The sequence below is a fragment of the Littorina saxatilis genome, linkage group LG9 (assembly GCF_037325665.1).
Source record: "Littorina saxatilis isolate snail1 linkage group LG9, US_GU_Lsax_2.0, whole genome shotgun sequence".
NCBI lineage: Eukaryota > Metazoa > Mollusca > Gastropoda > Littorinimorpha > Littorinidae > Littorina > Littorina saxatilis.
The window spans coordinates 63,611,394-63,636,813 of NC_090253.1; the positions used below are offsets into that span (position 1 = coordinate 63,611,394).

General features: G+C 41.6%; 1 protein-coding gene across 1 annotated transcript; it reads right to left on the reverse strand.

Annotated features, from left to right (window-relative positions):
- Nucleotides 1-39: 39 nt before the first annotated feature.
- On the reverse strand, nt 40-25,008 carry LOC138976752 (TBC1 domain family member 10A-like). Its single transcript, XM_070349641.1, has 10 exons — nt 24,453-25,008; nt 19,465-19,564; nt 18,289-18,396; nt 16,840-16,946; nt 14,081-14,261; nt 11,770-11,844; nt 5,213-5,327; nt 4,616-4,776; nt 3,520-4,398; nt 40-2,831 (listed from the first exon to the last, which is right to left on the reverse strand). The coding sequence occupies exons 1-9, from the start codon at nt 24,626-24,628 to the stop codon at nt 4,282-4,284; spliced, it is 1,140 nt and encodes a 379-aa protein (XP_070205742.1). The 5' UTR covers nt 24,629-25,008; the 3' UTR covers nt 40-2,831; nt 3,520-4,281.
- Nucleotides 25,009-25,420: the final 412 nt, after the last annotated feature.

The following is a 25,420-nucleotide window of genomic DNA, read 5'->3' on the forward strand; positions in this document are numbered from 1 at the left end:
GCAGTGTTTTAGACTTGTGACCAGATCTCAGCATCAAAATTCTCTTTTGATATTTGATTTAATTCACAACCATCACAGAATCGTGACTGAAAAAAATCCCTGCTTTCTTAATTGTACAGTAAAGTGAAGTAATATTGCAAAATATGAGAGAAAAGAAAGAAAACCTTGCTTCCAGGCTAAACCAATTTTTTCTTCATCAGAAAGATATCAACAGTCACATTTAAAAGCTGCACTACTAATTTAAAGCCTAAATATTGTTCAATGTAATATTACCTACATACCATAAGCTATTATTCAACAAAAGAACGAACAACATGAGAACTGTATCACACTTGCTACTATTAAAATTGTTCCTTTGATCTTATTCAGATTGGGCACAAAAACACACACACACAAAACAGAGAGAGACAGAGACAAAGACTTTCAAACAATTTGAAAGGTAAAACTTCCTATACTCTAAGTAATACTAACTAGAGAAAAAAAAGTACAAAATGCATGTAAAATATTCCACATAGCCGACTTCCTGACACACACACCCACAAACACGCATGCAGACTTCCAACCACGCCACTTTGTAAAAAGATTATGTACAGAAAAGAGCTGAGCAGCCATAGTTGACCATCAAAGATATTTTCCTGGACGTGTAAATCATCTTTTAAACCGCCGCAAATCTGCCTTAGTTTTTGCATGGGGTAAGAACATGTTGCCACTTGGACACATACCAATTCTCACCAGCCTAGCTGCTTCCTGTATACACTGAGAACTTTTGGCTGTATTGATTTTGTGTCCGACACCTATGTCACCCTATGAAATTAAAGGCACAGTAAGCCTCGCGTAAACCATCACAGACACTGTCAGGCTTTTACACTGCACACAGTACAAACACCCTTTCATTTAAACACTCACCAATTGAGAACATCCTAGGTGCCCTCCGAAAAGAGCGAGCAATTTTCAAAGAATTTATTTTTGCGTGGTTTATCTTACCCCTGAGCCATTGTGAACCCGTGTGATCCAGTTTCCCCTTTTCACAATGCAGTCGTCAGTTAGTAATTTGAATGCGACTCGCTGTGAGCTTATCTGCAATAGCACGTTATTATGTACCTCTGACTATGCACGAAACAAACGGCTGTGGTTCACAAGAACTCTCGCGATGGCTTTTGACTGTTCAGAGGAACTGGCGATAGGCATAAACCGTCATCTGCTACGGGAACCACGACCTTGCGTGACCCTGCTTCTGGGCGTTTCTTTTTTCAAACTTTCAAAACTTCGAATTGTACTGATCTTGTCTTGATGAAAAAAGAATTCTTTTATGATTTAAGAATGTTTGTGCAAGAAGCTGTCAATTTATTATTAGATATTAAAAGTTAGGTCTAGCGCCAAAACGCACCACGGTCCGATTGTCTACTGAGACCATCCGCAAAATTAATTCTTTGAAAATTGCTCGCTCTTTACGTAGGGCACCTAGGATGTTCCCGTTTGGTGAGCGTTCAAATGGAAGGGTGTTTGTACTGTGTGTAAAAGCCTGACAGTATCTGTGATGGTTTACGGGAGGCGCACTGTGCCTTTAATTTGGCAAAAAGTGTCCACTCCGTTGAGAAAGCAGTGAGACTGTTAGTGTGTGTGTAAGTGGAGGGACGTCCGTATCCCACGTAACGCTTAGACATAGCTGTGGTGGTCCTCAAAGCAGTTTATACGACAAACAAGGCATCTTCCAAAAAGAACAGCAATCACAAGTAGCACCTTCAGCAAGTAAACGTCTGTAAAAACACTTAGCGATGGGCAGAGACAAGAGTTGTCTTACAAGCAACTATTCTCTAACAAGGACCATTTTCTTCATCTCTATCAAATCATGACTACCAATAAATGTGTAATATCCATGTACAAATTGCTAATTACTGTAAGTGTTTTCACAACAGCTTCTATGGCGTTTCCTCGCAACCCTCCACTAAGACATGCTTGTTATCGCTAACTATTCAGTCAAGCTAAGCCTCTTTGGCTTCACACTTCTTTTGTTTATTCTTTACTATGTGTGTTAATTCAATGTGCTAATCGGCCAGTGTTACTTCTAAGTGCTACAAATATCGTTAATTCCAAGTGCAATTCAATCATCATGTACCAATAAATCTGGAATGCTTATTCACAGGTGAATTTACACACATACAAAATGTACATCATGCTTCACTGAGATGCAAATATCAAGTGTCCTGATATCAACAATGTTACCACCACTCAGGATCCACTGTTATAACTAGGATCCATTGTTATAAATGGCATGGTGCTAAAATTCACACACAATGGGAGATATGTCTGTGATAGTATTTCAATGGGAGAGAAAAATGAAGAAATTAAATAAAACTCCAGACATAGCGGACGAAGGCTGCTTTAACCAACATTTAAATTATTCAGAACAAAACAGAACAATCCAAAGCACAAGTCAATTATTCGACCAAGAGACCAACAAGTAAATAACATCTAAGGAGAATATCGTTCTCCATTTTGTTTTGTTTTGTACATGCCTCTAGTGTATATGTACCTTTCAACAGAAATGTTCCTTAAACTTGCTTTGCAGTTACACTCACTTTAAATAGTTTTTAGTCATAATTTTACTTGTTTTGATTCCATTGAGAAAATAACAACAACAAATTATAATATTAAGTACATGAACCCTGCCACAAAACTATGTCCAAAACATCATCAGATCTTTCACTGTGTGTGAGACAACAAAGCACCAAACGTTACACAGGACACTGCTCTTAACTCTTCTTACTCTAAAAAGATACTATCACAGGAGTGAGTACAAAACAATCAACACTTTTAAATGAGATCAAAACCTATACATCGTACGTCAATACAAGTACAGTAGAAGATCAAAACCTCTACATCGTATGTCAATACAAGTACAGTAGAAGATCAAAACCTATACATCGTACGTCAATACAAGTACAGTAGAAGATCAAAACCTATACATCGTACGTCAATACAAGTACAGTAGAAGATCAAAACCTATACATCGTACGTCAATACAAGTACAGTAGAAGATCAAAACCTATACATCGTATGTCAATACAAGTACAGTAGAAGATCAAAACCTATACATCGTATGTCAATACAAGTACAGTAGAAGATCAAAACCTATACATCGTATGTCAATACAAGTACAGTAGAAGATCAAAACCTATACATCGTATGTCAATACAAGTACAGTAGAAGATCAAAACCTCTACATCGTATGTCAATACAAGTACAGTAGAAGATCAAAACCTCTACATCGTATGTCAATACAAGTACAGTAGAAGATCAAAACCTATACATCGTATGTCAATACAAGTACAGTAGAAGATCAAAACCTCTACATCGTATGTCAATACAAGTACAGTAGAAGATCAAAACCTATACATCGTATGTCAACACAAGTACAGTAGAAGATCAAAACCTATACATCGTATGTCAACACAAGTACAGTAGAAGATCAAAACCTATACATCGTACGTCAATACAAGTACAGTAGAAGATCAAAACCTCTACATCGTATGTCAATACAAGTACAGTAGAAGCAAGTATTGTCTTCTTCTTTTCCAACATTATTTTCAATTTATAAATTCTTTTAGAACTCATCTTGATTTCTTTTCTTTAACACAAAAAACCCTGGATGAAAACAATACTCTACACTTCACTTACACAGTCATACTTCACTCAACAAAACGCATAAACGATCTTAGCGAAAACAGAAAAGCATCATACCCTTTTTCATCCACCTCTCGTACTGACGATACAAGTTAAAGCGTGTATTGTCTTCATCGACATCAAAGTGTGAATTGTCTTCATTGACATACAGAGGCAGTCCGCAAAATATACCTTTCTGCTGTAAACAAGGGTAGTGTTATTCGCTGGGTTGATCTACTGTGCGACATGTTCAACTTGTTCCAAGCCAAGTTGAGGTGCACAAAGCACTCGGCCGTAACCAACCAAATTATGTAGCCTACCCGGCAGTCGCATAGATAAAGACGTCTAAGTAAGACACTTAGACACCTTAGTGACACCTTAGTACCCTTCAAGGCCTTCCCTAATCCAGCCCCAAGTTGACTTCGCAGAGGTTTTTCCCCAAAAATTCAGTGCCAAAGCTTTGCTCACCGATCTTCGTGAAATAAATTTCGCAAAGAAAACTTCGCCCAATGAATATTAGGCTTAAATTGAGGATGAAAGATACACAAACAAGAGATGATTCCAGCGGGGAAAAGACAGCAGGAGAAAGACGGTGTGGCGAATACGGTCAGCACTTGGTCAGGTTTTCTTCTTCTTGGAGGCGTCGCCCTTGCTGTCCTTAGCGGCCTTGCGCCGCGTGATCTGCTTGTGGTGCTCCCGCTCCATGTCCCGGTCCGTCACGCTGATCTTCAGAGCCTGCAGCACACACACACAGCTCTCATTTCACAAGCATCAACAATTGGAAACAAAAAACACGAGCAAGATTATGATTAATGTCAAAATTAATGACGTAATTAATCATTTTCTTGCTTCTCTTCCAGGCGAGCTTCTGGACAATTTATCAGATAAGGTTATTTTTTGGTGAAAGACCACTGTGTCAAAGATCTAGCGGCTGTACGATTGACAGACTTACCTCCCTTGTGATGTACTCCTCATCCAGAAGCTCAGGAGGCATTTGTCGTAGACGCAGTTTCTCCACGGTCTCGTAGAAGGAGGGACACTCGGCCATTTTCTCTGGGGCCCCCAGGACAGTGCGCATCACCAGCAGTGCTGTTCGGAACAACACCTTCACACCTGCCAACACAATTCACAGGAGGTTGTGCTACCACTCAAGGCTTGAAATGGAACAAGATGAACAAACATTTCAAAAAAATGTGGTTTGTAGACTATTGAAGTGGTGAAGGAAAGCAGACCCACTCCTCTAGAGGGGTCTGATGACAGCTACCCCCCCCCCCTCCACCCCTCCCGGCATAACATTTTAGAAGCAAACCAAAGGAGGACGTCAAGCCCCCACTACAGGAATTCTGTTAGAAATGCAAACTGAGAAGCAAAATTCGATCAGAATAGTTTTGATTTAATAAAGTCTTCTTAGTATATTGCAACTCATATTGTAGCTCAAGGAATAGTATAATAAGAAAAGGACTTTCCACAAGCGTAGCACACAGCCCCAAGACAATTTGCGAGTGAAGATAAACCATACTCTGTGCCACCCAATCACTTTAACACGTACCTTCACAGAGAAAGACGTCCCACAAACGCAGCACACAGCCCCAAGACAGGTTGCGTGTGAAGATACACATGAACCATTCCGTCATGTACATGATGGGCTCTACACACTGCTTTTTCTGCACAACACAAACATCATTTCATCAGTACACTGGAACTCCCCCTTTTTCTGTACAACACAAACATCATTTCATCAGTACACAGGAACTCCCCCTTTTCTGTACAACACAAACATCATTTCATCAGTACACTGGAACTCCCAGGCAAAAATACAACATTTAGTCAAGCTGTCGTACTCATAGAATGAAACTGAACGCACTGCATTTTTTTCACCAAGACCGTATACTCGTAGCATCGTCAGTCCACCGCTCGTGGCAAAGGCAGTGAAATTGACAAGAAGAGCGATGTATGCGTACACCGTGACCTTAACTCGATACCACTATATCGACGGAACCCGGCGTGCATATGTGCATCGCTCGCAGCGACAATAATCTTTCGGTACGTCTGACTTTCTTTCTCTGTTTTCCTACCAGTGTGTCACACACACACACACACACACACACACACACACACACACACACACACACACACACACACACACACACACACAGGGTTATCACTACAGCTCTTTTCGTAAATAACATCGACCCAGAGATAGAGAGAGAGAGAGAGAGAGAGAGAGAGAGAGAGAGAGAGAGAGAGAGAGAGAGAGAGAGAGAGAGAGAGAGACAGAGAGAGAAAGAGAGAGAGAGAGAGAGAGAGAGAGAGAGAGAGAGCATTAGGTCCATATGGTCTTTTCTTACAGCTAGTCCCTACTATAATACACACATGAAACGAAGAACAAGTATGAAGAATAAAAAAAGAAATCAAATAAAACACAATCATGTAGGGAAAAGTATAACAAACATTAGTGTGAGCATGGGGTCCTGATTTGGCCTAAATGGTCCGCTGGACCCATTAAGCAACAGTTAACTAACTTGTGGAAGCATATTATACATTTTTTTCTTTTACGCACCCTCACACACACTCGCACAAATTGTACACCGACTTAGTCGTTAGAGAGGTGCTTTTGGAGCTGTCTTTTAAAAGAAGATAATGACAGACATGACCTAATATTTACAGGTAGTGAATTCCAAAGGAACGCACCAGAATAAGAAAAACTAGTTTTAAACAAATCGATGCGGGGCCTTGGCAAGGCAAGGTTATTTCGAGTGTTTGAATAATATGACGGAGATGATTTGAAGAGTTGTATAAGATATGTTGGGGTGTCCTTATAGACGACTTTATACATAAATGAACATTTATTATACAAAAGCTGCTTCTTTAAGCTTAACATCCCAATACTTTTCATCTTTTCCTTTGTAAGGCCTAAAAAAAAATAGGTGTGGTTATGGTAACCCGACCTACCCTATTTTTAGGGGCCGATCCTATAACTTTTTATTACATTTGTCAAACAAAAAAAAACAAAAAAAACCGAGTGCAAAAAACGCAATGAAAGCGAAAGCGCCCGAGTCGCACACTTATTTCCCTGTCAAGTAGGTTTAATTTGTACACATTAGAAAAAAAAGTTTTAAAAAAAAAGTGATTGCCTACCTACCTACCCTATTTTTTTTGGCTATGTTACCGTAACCACACCTATTTTTTTTTTTTGGCCTAAAAAGAGATGGACCGGGTAGAACTAGTTTAGCAGCTCTACGCTGGACCGATTTCAGCTTCTTCAAGTGAACTTCACTACACCCGTCCCATACTATGGAAGCATAATCAATATGGGGTTTTATGTGGGCATTGTAAAATAGTTTTCTTGTGTAGATTAATAATGCTTTGTAACTTTGACAAAACAAACAGGCTTTTAGCAATTTTTTTGCAGATTCCATTGATGTGAGTCTGCCATTTGAGATTATTATCAACAGTAAGTCCCAGTAAACGGTGCTCAGCTACTTGCTCAATGGAGTGCTCATTTAGGGACAGACTCAGTCATTTCTGAAAGTTGATGTTTTTGGCGAGTGCTGATTATCATAGACTTTGTTTTATTTGGATTAATAAGCATACGATTTGCAGAACACCACTCTGAAACATCGTTTAGGCTCTGTTGCAATTTGTCTTGAATTTGTGCAAGGCTTTTCCCTGTTGCAAATAAGGTAGTATCATCTGCTAACATATGACACTCAACAGATTCAGACTGTAGGTACAAGGGCAAATCATTTATATAGATGCAAAATAATACAGGTCCCAAAACAGACCCCTGTGGCACTCCACATTTCACAGTGCCCTGAGAAGAGCACATATCGTGTACGTATACAGATTGAACCCTCTCTCTAAGAGTCATTTGTCTCGCAGACTAAACTGATGGTGTGACGGCAAACGCAAGAAGAAGAAGAAGAAGAAGAGTAAAAAAAAAAAGCGACAGTGCTAGAATTGTTCAAGTAACATTTTAATTTCTTTAGAAGGATCTCATGATCCACGAGGTCAAAAGCTTTTTTTAGGTCCAAGAAAACATCCCCAGAAATGTCTAACCTATAAATGGATGAGTACCATGAATCAGTTAATCTGGCAAGGGCAGTATTACATGAATGTTGAGAGCGAAAACCAGACTGAAGTTGATGCAAAAGGTTGTGGAGGGAGAGAGAGAGAGGGAGAGAGAGACACACACACACACACACACACACACACACACACACACACACACACACACACACACACTGACATACACACACACACACACCGAACACAGCTTTTGCCGTAGAAAAGGCAGAGGCAGATATTACAGAGACAGAGACAGAGAGACTCACAGAGACCTCACGGTAATACAGCTTTCCGTTTAAACAGGCAGGTGGGGATATTTCAATAAGAGAGAGACAGAGACAGAGACAAACAGACAGAGAGACACTCACACAGACGTAATACAGACAGGTGGGGATATTTAAATAGATCCCCCAATTTTTTGTACGTACCCCCCATACATCAACTCCCCTTACTTCTCTCTCTTTTCTCCCAAAAAGAACCCTTTTGAGTGGAATGGTCTAGTTTGTCAGTCATGCTGTGTGTATATATATACTCCGATATACTCCAAACTCTCTCTTTGCGCTATGTACAGAAAGTACTGAGTTGGGGGTATATCGGGAGTACATAATTATATAGACAGTCCAGGGGAGAGTAGCACTGCATTCAAGTACACTCTACTTGAAGTGGTTCTCTCCCTTGAATATCAAACCAGAATCGGTTTCGTTCCGTTTGAGAATAATTTCCGGTGGGGGTATACAGGGATATTGCCGAATGAATGAACTAACTTTGCCAAAAAACATGAAGTTGATTGAAGCAGTGGTTTGTTTTTACGTAGTTATGGAAGTGTGAAAACTGATACAGGCCGAATCGACGACCGCATGCGCGGGACCCGATTTTACTTGTAAACAAGTCGCGTAAGGCAAAAATACAACATTTAGTCAAGTAGCTGTCGAACTCACAGAATGAAACTGAACGCAATGCAACGCAGCAAGACCGTATACTCGTAGTCCACCGCTCACGGCATAGGCAGTGAAATTGACAAGAAGAGCGGGGTAGTAGTTGCGCTGGGAAGGATAGCACGCTTTTCTGTACCTCTCTTCGTTTTAACTTTCTGAGCGTGTTTTTAATCCAAACATATCATATCTATATGTTTTTGGAATCAGGATTTGGAAAATGTAATTTTGATAATAATTTTTATATATTTAATTTTCAGAGCTTGTTTTTAATCCGAATATAACATATTTATATGTTTTTGGAATCAGGAAATGATGAAGAATAAGATGAACGTAAATTTGGATCGTTTTATAAAATTTTTATTTTTTTTACAATTTTCAGATTTTTAACACTATTGTGACTAGCATTGCCACGGCGTTAATGTCCTGCCTGCCCAAGCTTGCCACCAAGAAACTTCCCAAAAATCAGTAACTGTAAAGAAATCTGTCTAGCAAGCTTGAATTAAGTCCAATCACCACCAAATTTTGTGTACTAATTCAAAAATGGATGCCCAGTTCAGTCGTGCTATTTATAAGTTTGTCACGCGATTTGTTTTTGCAAAGGGGGGTGAAAGGGGGGTGAAAGGGGGGTGAAAGGGGGGTGAAAGGGGGGTGAAAGGGGGGTGAAAGGGGGATAATTTGTGTTTATTAACGTTTTTGTGTGTGTGTTTTATTTTCCACTGCTTTTTTTAAAAGTTATTTTTTAACAGAAAGTATTATAAATAATGTTATAACCAAACAAGGTGTAAAACCTATGAATTAGCTGAAATATTGTTAACATTGTACACAGAAATAAGGAGACAGTACAAAGAAAAAAAACAAGCAAATCACGCATTCACTCACAGCATCCTGACTCATATGAAACAAAACTGTAACACTCACCAAATGATGTCTAGGTAATCCATATTGAATATAAGTCACATTTTCACAACAAAGTACCAACTGTACACCTATGAACAATTCCAAAAGGATTTGAAGGCTCCAGCCATCCATTGTTATCAGTGCTGCCACGCCCCCATAGCTCCTGCACGATTCCGAGATACATGTTCGTCTAGCAGTATCACCCCCTACCACGTGGAGTTTGCCGACTCGTACTAGCAACAACGGGACTGTTTCTTCCTCAATATCACTGCTATTATCGCTTTCTTGAGGCTAAAACGACACGATGTATCATGATCTACAGGATCCTCAAGATCCAACATCCGGAGAATCTCCTCCCGTGACAAGGCTCGCCTTCGATTCATTTTTTTTGTTCGAAAACACCATGCAAATCTGCACTAATTTGATCAAGCCGGAAGAGAAAACCACGTGTATCAAGGGAAACAACTCAATTTATTGCAATCTTCAAAAACCGGGAAGCAATCACGAGTCTTGTACCTTGTATGACTGGTACTGAAAAATGCGCGTCCCGTCCATGGGCGTGTCAGCGCGGTTACTGATTTATCAGTGTCCCGTCGCGAAAGTGTTAATGACCAAAGTCATTAATTAATTTTTAAGCCACCACGCTGAAATGCAATACCGAAGTCCGGGCTTCGTCAAACATTACCCGACCAAAATTTCAACCAGTTTGGTTGAAAAATGAGGGCGTGACAGTGCCGCCTCAACTTTCACGAAAAGCCGGATATGACGTCATCAAAGACATTTATCAAAAAAATGAAAAAAACGTCTGAGGATATCATACCCAGGAACTCTCATGTCAAATTTCATAAAGATCGGTCCAGTAGTTTAGTCTGAATCGCTCTACACACACACACAGACAGACAGACAGACACACACACACACACGCACATACACCACGACCCTCGTCTCGATTCCCCCCTCTACGTTAAAACATTTAGTCAAAACTTGACTAAATGTAAAAAATCGGGTGTGCTGCTGTACATATGTCATAGCGCTTCAAATATCATGCAATTGGCTGTACACTCTGCAAAGAAAAAGAGGAAATTTTGCTCTTTCCGTTCATAGGCGATTGAAATGCAGGTTTCTTCTTCTCGCCAGCCAATCAGCAATCTACGATACGTTAAAAATTGCCCTTTTTTCTGTGTAAGCGGGACTCAGGATATTTTAAAATTTTATTTCAATCACCCACGATCAGATTCTTTGTTCGTTTATCTAGAAATCCATTTGCTTGTTTTAAAATACACTAAGAAATACGGCGATAAGGACATTTCTTAGACACCCCCTCGAAAACATCGCGTCACACGGCCTCCCGGGCCGTGTCACGTTAAGTGACTGAATGTTAGGCATACTCTTTTTCAAATGTACGACCCGTGACTGTATTCCTTATTCAATTATCTGCACATACAAGAGCCTTTATTGGCATACGATTTAAAAAGACGACAGTACGAAAGGGTTTTCGGCGACCACCCTTTATGTAATCTGTTGTTCACCGGATGCTTCGTGTACGTGGATCTCTATCGTTACAACGCGTGCCTTATGAGCAGGCCGTGTGCAGAAATGTACACGCAATGCTGTGTTGCCGCGGTGTGTATTTTGACTGTTTAGTACTTTGGTTAGACGTCTTTAAAACTGAAGGACCCGTACTGAGGTCTATCTTTCTTTCCCAAGGTTACTTCAGAGTTTTCACCAACATTATGGTTTCCAGCTTTGACTTTATCAAGTGACAAGGGCCCGCTCCGAAAAAAGACGTCACAAGTAGATTGCAAAAATCACACCTTGACTCGATCTAGCCGACGGGTACTTTTAAAGAGCACTTAAAATTCTCTGCCTCTCATCCCTGGGCTCGGATCATAAAATCACGCAATTGGTAGACTTTCGTACTCATCCCATCTACTTAGCTTCGTCTAGATACTATGCCCACTTCAAACATGAAGAATTCCAAGCAAAGACTGGACACCACATGTTACAAGCCCCCCCCCTCCTCTCTCCATTGTTTGTCAGCATTAACGCGGCAAATACTTTAGTGAAAATAAATCTGCCCTTGGGATGGTTTCACGGTTTTGTGACCCAGTCTAGCCAGCAGTTAAAGTTTGTGCATTTAGAGGTAAGAATACATTTAAATGAGTGAAATATGTTGCAGGCATGTTGTGGGACAGACAGCACTCACCAAGTGTTTGTAGATGGAGGGTGACGTTTTCTTCACCAAGCCAAAGAGAACCTCTCCGTCCAGCTGTATGGCTTCCTGAAAACAACACCATTCCAGTCTCCGACATGCTCAAAGCGTTGTTCATCAAAATATCATTTCACATACACCTGTCAGTTCACTCGCCTGCAAAAGTTTTCTTTTCCCTAAATAATCCTCAGACTACAGTGCCCCACTACCCCCCCGACCCGCAAACCTAAATCAGAGCAGTTGTAAATCGCCATGTAAATAATTATTATTTCAAACTTTCTTTTCTTGTTCATGCTTACTTTTGAGTGCCGTGTCGCTGTTTGTGTTGTTGCCTTGTCATCTTCATGTAATTTATGCGTAAGTGTATATGAGTGTGCTGGAGTTGTTAACACGAAAGAATGTGTATGAGTGCGCCCTGAGTCGCCTTGTGGTGAGATATGTGCGCGTTATAAATTCTCGTATTATTATTATTATTATTAAGAGTCAAGTCCTAGACGGGCGCTGTGGCGGGGTGGTAAGACGTTGGCCTCTTAATCGGAAGGTCGAGGGTTCGAATCCCGGTCGCGGCCGCCTGGTGGGTTAAGTGTGGAGATTTTTCCGATCTCCCAGGTCAACTTATGTGCAGACCTGCTAGTGGCTTATCCCCCTTCGTGTGTACACGCAAGCACAAGACCAAGTGCGCACGGAAAAGATCCTGTAATCCATGTCAAAGTTCGGTGGGTTATAGAAACACGAAAATATCCAGCATGCTTCCTCCGAAAGCGGCGTATGGCTGCCTTAATGGCGGGGAAAAAACGGCAATACACGTACAATTCCACTCGTGCAAAAAACACGAGTGTACGTGGGAGTTTCAGCCCACGAACGCAGAAGAAGAAGAAGAGTCAAGTCCCAAGACTGGTGTTCCCACATCACTCTGCTCCCACTTAATTCCTTCACATATTTTTTTTATTTTTTATGTGATCACTGCACAGCAAAAAAAGTGTCTCCTCTCAAAAGATGGATTTTTTAATTGACTCACGTTACTCACAAGAATTCATACATCGAATTATGTCATGCACAGTGATGGTGCTAATATATGTTCAAACTGGTACACAAACTTTTATGATGAAAACTATCCAGAAAACAAAGGTAGGCTGGTCATTGGAACCAGTAAGAGTCCAACTCAGAGTACTGGTTTTGTTGTTTTACCAGCGAAAAAAACGGTAATTCTACAAATCAACCGGTTATACCGACAGCCAATTATTTTCCGGTATTTTCTCATTTCAACTGGTAAAATACCGGTAATTACCAGTTAACGCCAATACCGTAAAATCCCTAGCAAACGCCCAGTATCTAGCAAACGCCCACCCCCCACTTTTGGCCAAAAGTTGTGCAGAGGGGTCACTACCTAGGGAACGCCCACCCCTTTTCTTTTCTTTTTTTAATTTGTTTTAAAACATTTGGCCTCATTTATCTACGATTTGTGCACACTGTTCGATGATTCGCCGTTTTTTCTTCTTATTTTTTTCTATCACAGAACGTTGATCTTTATTTGTGTAAACAAAGGGTGTGTTTATTTTTCATTAAAATTGCATAAATCACATGTTGTATCACTTTTTTTTTCTTGTGCGTCTGACATGGCCTTTACTTGAAAAAGACCCTCAAGGATAACTGAGACTCGTTGAGTTTGTATCAACGCGCCTCACCAGCAGGTGTTCAATGAGCAGATTTGCGGTGTTCAACAGAGATTAACATTGATAACCTGACCAATCACAGAATCTGTTACATTCTAAACCCAGCTTGATTGATTTACAATTTAGTTTCACAGAACAGCCACAGCCAAGACAGCCCGAGCCAAAAGCAGGACATGAGAGGACTCACCAGCCAGGGACTGAAGTAGCCAGTGACGTATTTATCGCAGATGGCAATGATGATAATTATTTTATTCATTAATTGTTTCACAAAACCGCAAAAAGCAAAGGACTCACCAGCATGGGACTGAAGTAGCCGGTGATGTAATACAGTGTTCTAGATGATTGAACGTGTAACAAAGACATGTACGTGTACGTGTAGATATTGCGTCACCCGTGACTCACTTTTTTCACCAATGTTCCAAATGCATACGTTGTTTTGCTCCCACCAAGACTGCAGATCTTGGCAAACGCGTGAAGTAGAAACTAAATCTGATGACGTTCCCGTACTGAAAAGTTCTACGTCTAGATCTGTCTATTTATCACAGATGACAATGACAATAACCATAATTATTTCATTCATTAAATAAGTTTCACAAAACAGCCAAGCCAGCCAGAACTAAAAACAAACTGACCAGCCCGGGACTGAAGTAGCCGGTGATGTACTTGTCGCAGATGGCGACGAGGCACCAGAAGGCCTGCTCGGCGGGCATGTGCATTAGGAGGACGGCGGCGATGGGGGCCTGGGCCTGGCAGTACCCGTCCTGCGGGTTGTAGATGGTGTATGCCTTCAGCACGCTGAACAGGTCCGTCTGTCTGTTGGGGCAAGGTGAGATATACTGTGTTACACCCTCTCTTATAGGTCTGATATCTAACAGGTCTGTCTGTCTGTCTGATGGGCAAGGTGAGATATACAGTGTTACACCCTCTCTCATAGGTCTGATATCTAACAGGTCTGTCTGTCTGTCTGATGGGCAAGGTGAGATATACAGTGTTACACTCCCTCTCTTTCCCAAGTCTTCCTGGCTACAGTAAAAAAAAACATGATCCTTTACTGTTGAAAGAGATTAGAACATAGCCAACCAAGGCCCTCAAAGTAAAAGGGAGGGAGGGAGTCTTAACAGGGGGGTTCAATTGTCACATAATGGCTGAAAGTATCTCCAAAACCAACTCAATGCTGATGGTATACTCTGCACTGCTGACATTTTTTGTTGAGACTGAAACTAGCAAGATGAGCATCAGCAACCAAAAGTGAATTGCTCCATAAGGCTTTCCTTTCCATAAGGCTTTCCTTTCCATAAGGCCCCCCCAAAAAATAGGTGTGGTTACGGTAACCCGACCTACCCTATTTTTAGGGGCCGACCCTATAACTTTTTATTACATTTGTAAAAAAAAAAATAATAAATAAATAAAAAACGAGTGCAGAAAACGCAATGAAAGCGAAAGCTCTCGAGTCGCACACTTATTTCCCTGTCAAGTAGGTTTAATTTGTACACATTAGAAAAAAAAGTGAAAAAAAGTGATTGCCTACCTTCCTACCCTATTTTTTTTGGCTATGTTACCTTAACCACACCTATTTTGTTTTTTGGCCTAACTTACCCATGCCCCTTTGGAGAGGAACATCTCGTATCTAGCTAAGCCCTGACCTAGCTAGAACAGCAGTGACCTGAACATGATTTGATCTATAACTTACCCATGCCCCTGTGGAGAGGAACATCTCGTATCTAGCTAAGCCCTGACCTGGCTAGAACAGCAGTGACCTGAACATGATTTGATCTATAACTTACCCATGCCCCTGTGGAGAGGAACATCTCGTATCTAGCTAAGCCCTGACCTAGCTAGAACAGCAGTGACCTGAACATGATTTGATCTATAACTTACCCATGCCCCTTTGGAGAGGAACATCTCGTATCTAGCTAAGCCCTGACCTAGCTAGAACAGCAGTGACCTGAACATGATTTGATCTATAACTTACCCATGCCCCTTTGGAGAGGAACATCTCGTATCTAGCTAAGCCCTGACCTAGCTAGAACAGCAGTGACCTGAACATGATTTGATCTATAACTTACCCATGCCCCTGTGGAGAGGAACATCTCGTATCTAGCTAAGCCCTGACCTAGCTAGAACAGCAGTGACCTGAACATGATTTGATCTATAACTTACCCATGCCCCTGTGGAGAGGAACATCTCGTATCTAGCTAAGCCCTGACCTAGCTAGAACAGCAGTGACCTGAACATGATTTGATCTATAACTTACCCATGCCCCTGTGGAGAGGAACATCTCGTATCTAGCTAAGCCCTGACCTAGCTAGAACAGCAGTGACCTGAACATGATTTGATCTATAACTTACCCATGCCCCTTTGGAGAGGAACATCTCGTATCTAGCTAAGCCCTGACCTAGCTAGAACAGCAGTGACCTGAACATGATTTGATCTATAACTTACCCATGCCCCTGTGGAGAGGAACATCTCGTATCTAGCTAAGCCCTGACCTAGCTAGAACAGCAGTGACCTGAACATGATTTGATCTATAACTTACCCATGCCCCTTTGGAGAGGAACATCTCGTATCTAGCTAAGCCCTGACCTAGCTAGAACAGCAGTGACCTGAACATGATTTGATCTATAACTTACCCATGCCCCTGTGGAGAGGAACATCTCGTATCTAGCTAAGCCCTGACCTAGCTAGAACAGCAGTGACCTGAACATGATTTGATCTATAACTTACCCATGCCCCTGTGGAGAGGAACATCTCATATCTAGCTAAGCCCTGACCTAGCTAGAACAGCAGTGACCTGAACATGATTTGATCTATAACTTACCCATGCCCCTTTGGAGAGGAACATCTCGTATCTAGCTAAGCCCTGACCTAGCTAGAACAGCAGTGACCTGAACATGATTTGATCTATAACTTACCCATGCCCCTGTGGAGAGGAACATCTCGTATCTAGCTAAGCCCTGACCTAGCTAGAACAGCAGTGACCTGAACATGATTTGATCTATAACTTACCCATGCCCCTTTGGAGAGGAACATCTCGTATCTAGCTAAGCCCTGACCTAGCTAGAACAGCAGTGACCTGAACATGATTTGATCTATAACTTACCCATGCCCCTGTGGAGAGGAACATCTCGTATCTAGCTAAGCCCTGACCTAGCTAGAACAGCAGTGACCTGAACATGATTTGATCTATAACTTACCCATGCCCCTGTGGAGAGGAATATCTCGTAGCTAGCTAACCCATAAACTAGCCAAAACAGCAGTGACCTGAACATGACTTGCTCCATAACTTACCCATGCCCCCCCCCCCCCCTCCCCCCTTAGGAGAGGAACATCACATGGCTAGCTAAGCCATAAACTAGCTAGAACAGTAGTGACCTGAACATGATTAACTTACCCATGCCCCCCCTTGGAGAGGAACATCTCGTGGTTGGGGAACTGTCGATGCAAGTCCTTCTTGATGTCGTCCAGGTATTTCAGGTCCCCCGGGTGCTTCAGGTATTCCTGCAACACGTTACACACAGGTTTCCATAACAACACAAACAACAACACAAACAACAACAAACACACACACAATGTACACCTCATGGCTGAGGTTGGAAGCTGGCTGGATTCTGAATCTAGCTGGATAAAAAGTCATCAAATGCCTGCTTCAATATCAGCTGTGTTATTAAGTTTGGTGTCTTTTTGACAAAATCCCAAAACAAAGAGACTGCCAACGTTCCAAAATTCAGAATAAAAAAAACAAGAAAGTCTTTTTGAAAAGTTTTTCTCGATGAAATAGGAGTTCTGATTCTAGCCAGGTAGGCTGGATTAGAATCACAATTCTGATCTCATTCTGCGGGTTCACGAGTTTGATTTCAAGACTGGATAGCATCAGAATTATTGGTGTTTTATGATCAAAGATTCTCATTTCATCCAGCTGAGATCAGAATTCTGATCTCAGCCAGATGATGAGAATTTGTAACCTGTAACAACATGTAACCTGGGGACAGCGTAAACCAGTTTATATCCTCTCAGCGTCTTAAAGTACTCGTGCATCTCAACAAAACACAAGTAGAGGTATATTACACCAGCAACAAGACAGTTTAACCTGGAAATAATGCTAACCAGTACAGGTCCCTTGGTGTTCTTGTTTACATCCATCTCTTAGAATTACCGATTACTGGCTTTTTGTGATAAGTGAATTGTTGACAAATGACGTTAAATTCTGCAAAACAGGCAGTAGCTTGTTGTTAACAACTGTGAAACACGTAGAAAAAGGGGAAGAATTTAATATACTGTTGCAAATATAATTAACTGCTTGTCGCAAATATAATTAACTGCTGCTAACAAACACAGGCATGAGCAAGATCGGTCGCCCACTCGCCACAGGCGACCAGAAATGAGTGTGGGCGTGTAGAAAGTCTTATAATGATCGCCCGCTTGGCGAGTAGAAAGTCTTATAAAGATCGCCCGCTTGGCGAGTGAACATTTTGGGTCTGTGGTATTATCATTTTCCGAGCGACGATTGTCTGTTGTCAAGCACCACAAAATGGGTAAACTCAAACAAAAAGGTTGAAGACACCGAGGGGGGACACGCTATGCACCAGCTAACGCAAGACCAGCGTGCTCGTGTCGCTCAACTGATCCGATCGGTACAGGCGCTTTCAAAAAACCTGCTCGTCTTTCACCACGTTTGAATGGATGAAATCGTTTTGTTCTTTGGTAACTCATTTTTGTGGGCGAGTGAATTTGTTTGTGGGCTTGTCAATTTTGAAATTTACTAGCCCACAAGACGAGTGAAAATTTTGGAACTTGCTCATGCCTGAAACACAGAGAAAGAATTGAGGAAAGGTGGTGTTACCTCATACTTGCCGGGGTTTTGCTCCATCTGAAACTTTCCACCACACAGGTATTGCCACGCCCGTGCTCGCAGAGCAGGGGGGATCCCCTTGCGACACCTGTCCTTTACCTGTGGACCACAACATTACTCTTGTACTTATTTGGCAACAATTGCTACACAGTATCGTACTTTCTTCTCGTCTGCCATCTTTGCTTCCTACAGCACAAACAAAGTTATGACCCTGCATGGATGTTTTTTTAACAACTTGGCTCTGGTGAGGTATACCATTTTTTTTTTTTTTTACATAAACAAACAAGAAGGGCAAAGCCCATACGACTCACATGCTTTACACATTTTTCCTACCAAAATACATGTGACCTTGACCCAAGGTCAAGGTCATGCAACACAAAGCTGTTAATTCAAGACATAGGAAGTACAATGGTGCTTATTGGCTCTTTCTACCATGAGATATGGTCACTTTTAGTGGTTCACTACCTTATTTTGGTCACATTTCATTAGGGTCAAAGTGACCTTGACCTTGATCATATGTGACCAAATGTGTCTCATGATGAAAGCATAACATGTGCCCCACATAATTTTTAAGTTTGAAACAGTTATCTTCCATAGTTCAGGGTCAAGGTCACTTCAAAATATGTATACAATCCAACTTTGAAGAGCTCCTGTGACCTTGACCTTGAAGCAAGGTAAACCAAACTGGTATCAAAAGATGGGGCTTACTTTGCCCTATATATCATATATAGGTGAGGTATTCAATCTCCAAAACTTCAGAGAAAATGGGAAAAATGTGAAAAATAGCTGTTTTTTAGGCAACATTTATGGCCCCTGCGACCTTGACCTTGAAGCAAGGTCAAGATGCTAAGTATGTTTTTGGGGGCCTTGTCATCATACACCATCTTGCCAAATTTGGTACTGATAGACTGAATAGTGTCCAAGAAATATCCAACGTTAAAGTTTTCCGGACGGCCGGACGGACGGACGTCCGGACGGACGGACGGACGGACGGACGGACGGACGGACGACTCGGGTGAGTACATAGACTCACTTTTGCTTCGCATGTGAGTCAAAAACAAGAAAGGCAAAAGTTTTTGGAACATTCAAGTCAGGACAAAACAAAAGTTTTTAAAAGTGGAAAATGAAACGCTATCATTGAAACACTTGCTTCAAAGAAGAGGTTACCTTTTTGAACCTCTTGCTCATCCACTTCTCCCAGTTCTCGAACATGTCCAGCCATTTCAATTCCCGCTTCCGGAGCACCTCAGGCGGCGTCCGCTTGTCTCTGAAAATTGCAGTTTACATCGGAGGTCAAAGCATAATAGCAAAAGTCAAATCATAGTCTTAGACATGGATGGCTCCGATCAGGCACCACCCACTGTCTCAGAGAACCATGATTACCGGCTCACTTAAAAACAACAAAGTCAAAGTAATGATCAGAGTTGTTTTCAGGCCTCGATCTTTGGACATTGACGCATACCTTTTTGATCTGAAGCATTGATTCCGTGGCAGGTCGACCATCTGATGGTTTTGACAGAAAGGATGTCTTCTGCTCGTTAATTTTCCTAAAAAGCAGAAAAGCCAGGACATTTGGACCTATGCATACTTTCTATCCAAGTCCAAGAAAAAGCAATGCAGTAGACATGCACGTTCAGCATGGTTCATCGTGTGAGAATGTTTGTGAGAACATTCTAACTTAGTCTTCATATTAATTAGAGATAAGGAAGTCAGTAAGGTGCAGCTTATAAAATAATAATAATAAGTTCTTCAATAGCGCTATTCACCCCCCAGATAGCAGTCTCAGGGCACTTTACAAAAAGCACTTGACATCAAAATTCAACATTTCACACACATAAACTGTAAACAAGTCAGGCAATTAAAAAGCACTGATCATATATATGTAAGATTTAAAGTACAATACAGACTTAACACAAGCTTGAGGGGAATACACAAGCCATAAAACAGCGAACAACCAGGCATACTCTTTTTATATGACTACAAGCACTTCTAAATGGATCACAGAAATACATATCCAATTAAATCCCTCGTAAAAGTTAAAATACAAGCATGCCATTACAAAGCTAAGGTTTTACAATCGGCAGCCGCATATATAAAAGGCAGCTAGGCCACAAGCTAATGTCCTGTGACTGACAGAAACAGCTAGATCAGACTCAGAGGGCTCCATTCTGATAGCAGGCACCATAATATTGATACTAACCAGGTAATCTTATTTAATCTTCTAACAGTAAGATTAAGAATTCTGAAGTTGTTGCAAGTGTGTTGCTAATCTGCTTGGTAATATCAGGCATGGGAATTGAAAAAAGTAACAAAGGCTGAAAATTTGTAAGTAATGGCAAAGTCGACGGCGCGAAGCTGATATAATCTCTATCTCTCCTTGCTGATGTAATCTCTATCTCTGCTTGCCAATATAATCTCTATCTCTGATTGCCAATATATAACCATTGTATCACAGGTAAGGCCCTTGACAATGTGTGCTGAGATTGCAATTCAAAATGTCCTTTGGCAACAAGAAGGTTTCGGTCAGTTTACTTTTCAAAGATGAGCTTTACAATAACGACCATGTGACTTCTAACCTGGTCAGGAGCCTGTGGAACTAACTGCTGTGTCCTTATCCTGGCTTCAAGCCTGTGGAACTAACTGCTGTGTTCTTATCCTGGCTTCAAGCCTGTGGAACTAACTGCTGTGTCCTTATCCTGGCTTCAAGCCTGTGGAACTAACTGCTCTGTTCTTATCCCGGCTTCAAGCCTGTGGAACTAACTGCTGTGTCCTTATCCTGGCTTCAAGCCTGTGGAACTAACTGCTGTGTTCTTATCCTGGCTTCAAGCCTGTGGAACTAACTGCTCTGTTCTTATCCAGGCTTCAAGCCTGTGGAACTAACTGCTCTGTTCTTATCCTGGCTTCAAGCCTGTGGAACTAACTGCTCTGTTCTTATCCTGGCTTCAAGCCTGTGGAACTAACTGCTGTGTTCTTATCCTGGCTTCAAGCCTGTGGAACTAACTGCTGTGTTCTTATCCTGGCTTCAAGCCTGTGGAACTAACTGCTGTGTTCTTATCCTGGCTTCAAACCTGTGGAACTAACTGCTGTGTTCTTATCCTGGCTTCAAGCCTGTGGAACTAACTGCTGTGTCCTTATCCTGGCTTCAAGCCTGTGGAACTAACTGCTGTGTTCTTATCCTGGCTTCAAGCCTGTGGAACTAACTGCTGTGTCCTTATCCTGGCTTCAAGCCTGTGGAACTAACTGCTCTGTTCTTATCCTGGCTTCAAGCCTGTGGAACTAACTGCTCTGTTCTTATCCTGGCTTCAAGCCTGTGGAACTAACTGCTGTGTTCTTATCCCGGCTTCAAGCCTGTGGAACTAACTGCTGTGTTCTTATCCTGGCTTCAAGCCTGTGGAACTAACTGCTGTGTTCTTATCCTGGCTTCAAGCCTGTGGAACTAACTGCTGTGTTCTTATCCTGGCTTCAAGCCTGTGGAACTAACTGCTCTGTTCTTATCCTGGCTTCAAGCCTGTGGAACTAACTGCTGTGTTCTTATCCTGGCTTCAAGCCTGTGGAACTAACTGCTGTGTTTTTATCCTGGCTTCAAGCCTGTGGAACTAACTGCTCTGTTCTTATCCTGGCTTCAAGCCTGTGGAACTAACTGCTGTGTCCTTATCCTGGCTTCAAGCCTGTGGAACTAACTGCTCTGTTCTTATCCTGGCTTCAAGCCTGTGGAACTAACTGCTGTGTTCTTATCCTGGCTTCAAGCCTGTGGAACTAACTGCTGTGTTCTTATCCTGGCTTCAAGCCTGTGGAACTAACTGCTGTGTCCTTATCCTGGCTTCAAGCCTGTGGAACTAACTGCTCTGTTCTTATCCTGGCTTCAAGCCTGTGGAACTAACTGCTCTGTTCTTATCCTGGCTTCAAGCCTGTGGAACTAACTGCTGTGTTCTTATCCCGGCTTCAAGCCTGTGGAACTAACTGCTGTGTCCTTATCCTGGCTTCAAGCCTGTGGAACTAACTGCTCTGTTCTTATCCTGGCTTCAAGCCTGTGGAACTAACTGCTGTGTTCTTATCCTGGCTTCAAGCCTGTGGAATTAACCAAACACTGTACAAAGTAGTTTCTTTGAATTAACTGCTGTGTTCTTATCCTGGCTTCAAGCCTGTGGAATTAACCAAACACTGTACAAAGTAGTTTCTTTGAATTAACTGCTGTGTTCTTATCCTGGCTTCAAGCCTGCCACTGGTTGCTCACTTGCCCCACGCAGCTCCAGGGCTGAGATGCACGAACGAAAGCGGGTGAAACCTAAGCGGGTGAAACCTAAACGGGTGGGAACAAACTGCAAAGTCTGATTCCTTAAAATCGCAACAAATCTCAATTTCAACCAATCCAACACCGTGACTCCAATACCAGTTGGTAACTTCCTCATGTACCTTGGCCCAGGACTCTGGAGGAAATTTCATTCAAATAGGGGTCGGTGTGATGGTGTGACATATATAGATGGCCCCCTTGTAGCATCCGTAATCTAACTGGTAGGTTCTTCAGCCACACGTGCAGCTATAGGTAGGACGTCAGCCGAGCGTCAGCCATAATAAACTCCAGACTGAATCAAGTAAATGCTTCCCCGCAAGTTTTGTTAGGTACAATTATCTAGCGGGAAAAAAGCTTGTCCAGTTCTTGCAAGTGAATCAGATTCTTTATCTCTCCTTGCTAATATAATCTGAGTGTGAAGAACAGGAATGTCTTAGTGCGAATGGTGAATGTCAGTAGCAAGGCGATTGGCAGGCAGCAAGCAAGTGTGGAGTCCCTGTATGAAAAGCGTGTGGTGAGAAAGAGTAGGCGGATAGCTTCAGATAGGTCCCATGTCCTTGCCCACCTCTATGAACTCCTTCCCTCTGGCCGTAGACTTCGCACGCACAAAGCTAAGACACTCAGGCTGCAAAACACCTTCATCCCCAAATCCATCACCCTTGGCAACATGTAAACACATCCACATACCCGACTCAGCCCCTCTTCTGCCAGTGCAAGCAGTAGTAATGTACATGTATGTATACATGTACATGTATTGGTTTTATGTACGTCCGTATTTTTTTTCTGTGATATATTGTATGCTATGATTTTTTGCAATGATGTTTAGCCATAGTCCGTTATACGCGTAGGTGTGCGAGAATATGTAAGCGCAGTGCTTTAAAGATGTCCATGTGGGAATGTGTAAGTGGGCGTAGTCGAATGTCCATGTGGGAATGTGTAAGTGGAGCATATAAGAATGCCCATGTGTGAATGTGTAAGTGGAGCGTATAAGAATGTGTAAGTGGAGCGTATAAGAATGTGTAAGTGGAGCGTGGTCGAATGTCCTTGTGTGAATGGGTAAGTTGAGCGTTAAGAATGTCCATGTGTGCGATGTGTAAGTGAGACATGGATGTGTTCATGACTGAATGCGTAAGCACAATGCAAGGAATGGCCAGAAAGGTATGTGGGAGGTGTGTTTATAACCTGCCCTGTTATATAGTGCTATATGTCTTATGTAAAAACAATGTCCTGTTTGTATTATTGTTATGTACCACGCCTGAATTTCTCTATGAGATAATAAAGTATTCTTATTCTTATTCTTCTTATTATTTGTGATGAAATTCGATAGATTTCCCATTTATTTCGAAAATGCATAGAGTGGTTACCGTCACATCCCATGATTGAGAAAAGAAAGATTTGGCGATGAAGCAAGGTTTTAAGTCAAAAGACAACTTGTCATCATGAAATTGTGATGAATAAGACTCCATGAGTGAAATAGGTTTCAGTATAGGTATAGGGCCACTCATTGAATGAGATAGGCCTCGCGGCCTTTATACGTCCCATCATTAGTTCAACAACTTATAGATATATGACATTGGTCTGTATTGCATGCATATAATTTGTAACTTGTGTGACAATGGTCACTCATCGTACTCATACAAACTTGATTTCATAAATATTTTTATTATATAATTTTTAAAATACAGAGTCCAAAGTTCCATCAGAAATACTTTGTAGGGGAGGGGGATAGGGCCTAGTCAGTATGGAGTTTATTGTGAAAATAAACAAGGTTGGCTGATGTACCAGCCATGGCCTGGAAATGAACTGATCCCTTGAAATCACAACTTTGCCTTCAACCAGCATAACTTCACTTCCATGAACTTACTCTTCTGGGTCTGTGTACTGGTTGCCACCTAAAAAACCATAACGATCCGTCTGGGTCGGAGGTGGAATTGGAAAGCCGTTGGCAGAGTTTTTGCTGTCGCCAGGGGTGTGGCCATTTGGATCACCGTCTCCCTCTTCCCAGTCCATATACCTCGCTTCAGGCTGCGCATCGGCCATTACCGTGATCGTACGAACAATGCGGAATGATCAATTATTTATAACACGAATAGTCAACGTGAATCTGGGTGCCATCACACACTGACAAATTATACCAAATATCAAGTAACTTTGTAAGTTCACGTCACAACACTCGTCCGCAGTTGAAGACTCGCATTCACAAGTCACATCCCATTTCACCAAGTTCAAGTGTTTTACTGCTCTATTGCAAACCCAGTCATAAATTTAATGGGAGTCATTAAGATGGAATGAAACAATGATGACGTCGTCGTAAATTCTTCGGTTGATCTCAATACTTTGATCTTCCGAGTAATCCGTTTCCTGTATGAAAGCTTTCACATCTCGAAAGTCTACTGCTCCATTTCACCGGAAGTTAAGAGTCGCGGAAGATTCACTATTTTTAGATTGGCTGAAAAAAAACCTAACACAAATGAATGTATTAAAATGCCAAGTTGAAGAACATGAACACACTAATGCTCTTTATCAAAATTAGATTGCACAGTAAATTTCTGAAATAAGTAAAAATTATGATCTCAAGAATCTTGCGGTAGTCGACGTGAGGTTGTTTCACGACCCAACTTGACTACACGTCACGTCCGAAGAAAAAAGAAGTTCCAAGATATTACTCAAAGAAGGGCATGTTTGCCTATTTTGGTTGTTTTTTTCCATTGAATGTAAGTTAAGCATAACATTTTTATGATTGCCGACCTTAAAGTCCGAAAATAATGAGTGACTGGACAAAAAAGTGAAGATTCTACATATACAAATTACTCCGCTGAAATTAAAACAGGC

What these genes read in the sequence shown, in the direction of transcription:
- LOC138976752 (XM_070349641.1), bottom strand. Translation starts at nt 24,628, where the DNA reads ATGGCCGATGCGCAGCCTGAAGCGAGGTATATGGACTGGGAAGAGGGA. An exon ending in CTCTCCAAGGGGGGGCATGG is followed by an intron (nt 14,262 to 16,839) that starts GTAAGTTAATCA and finishes TTGCCCCAACAG; the next exon opens with ACAGACGGACCTGTTCAGCG. An exon ending in GGACGTCTTTCTCTGTGAAG is followed by an intron (nt 4,777 to 5,212) that starts GTACGTGTTAAA and finishes TTGTGTTGGCAG; the next exon opens with GTGTGAAGGTGTTGTTCCGA.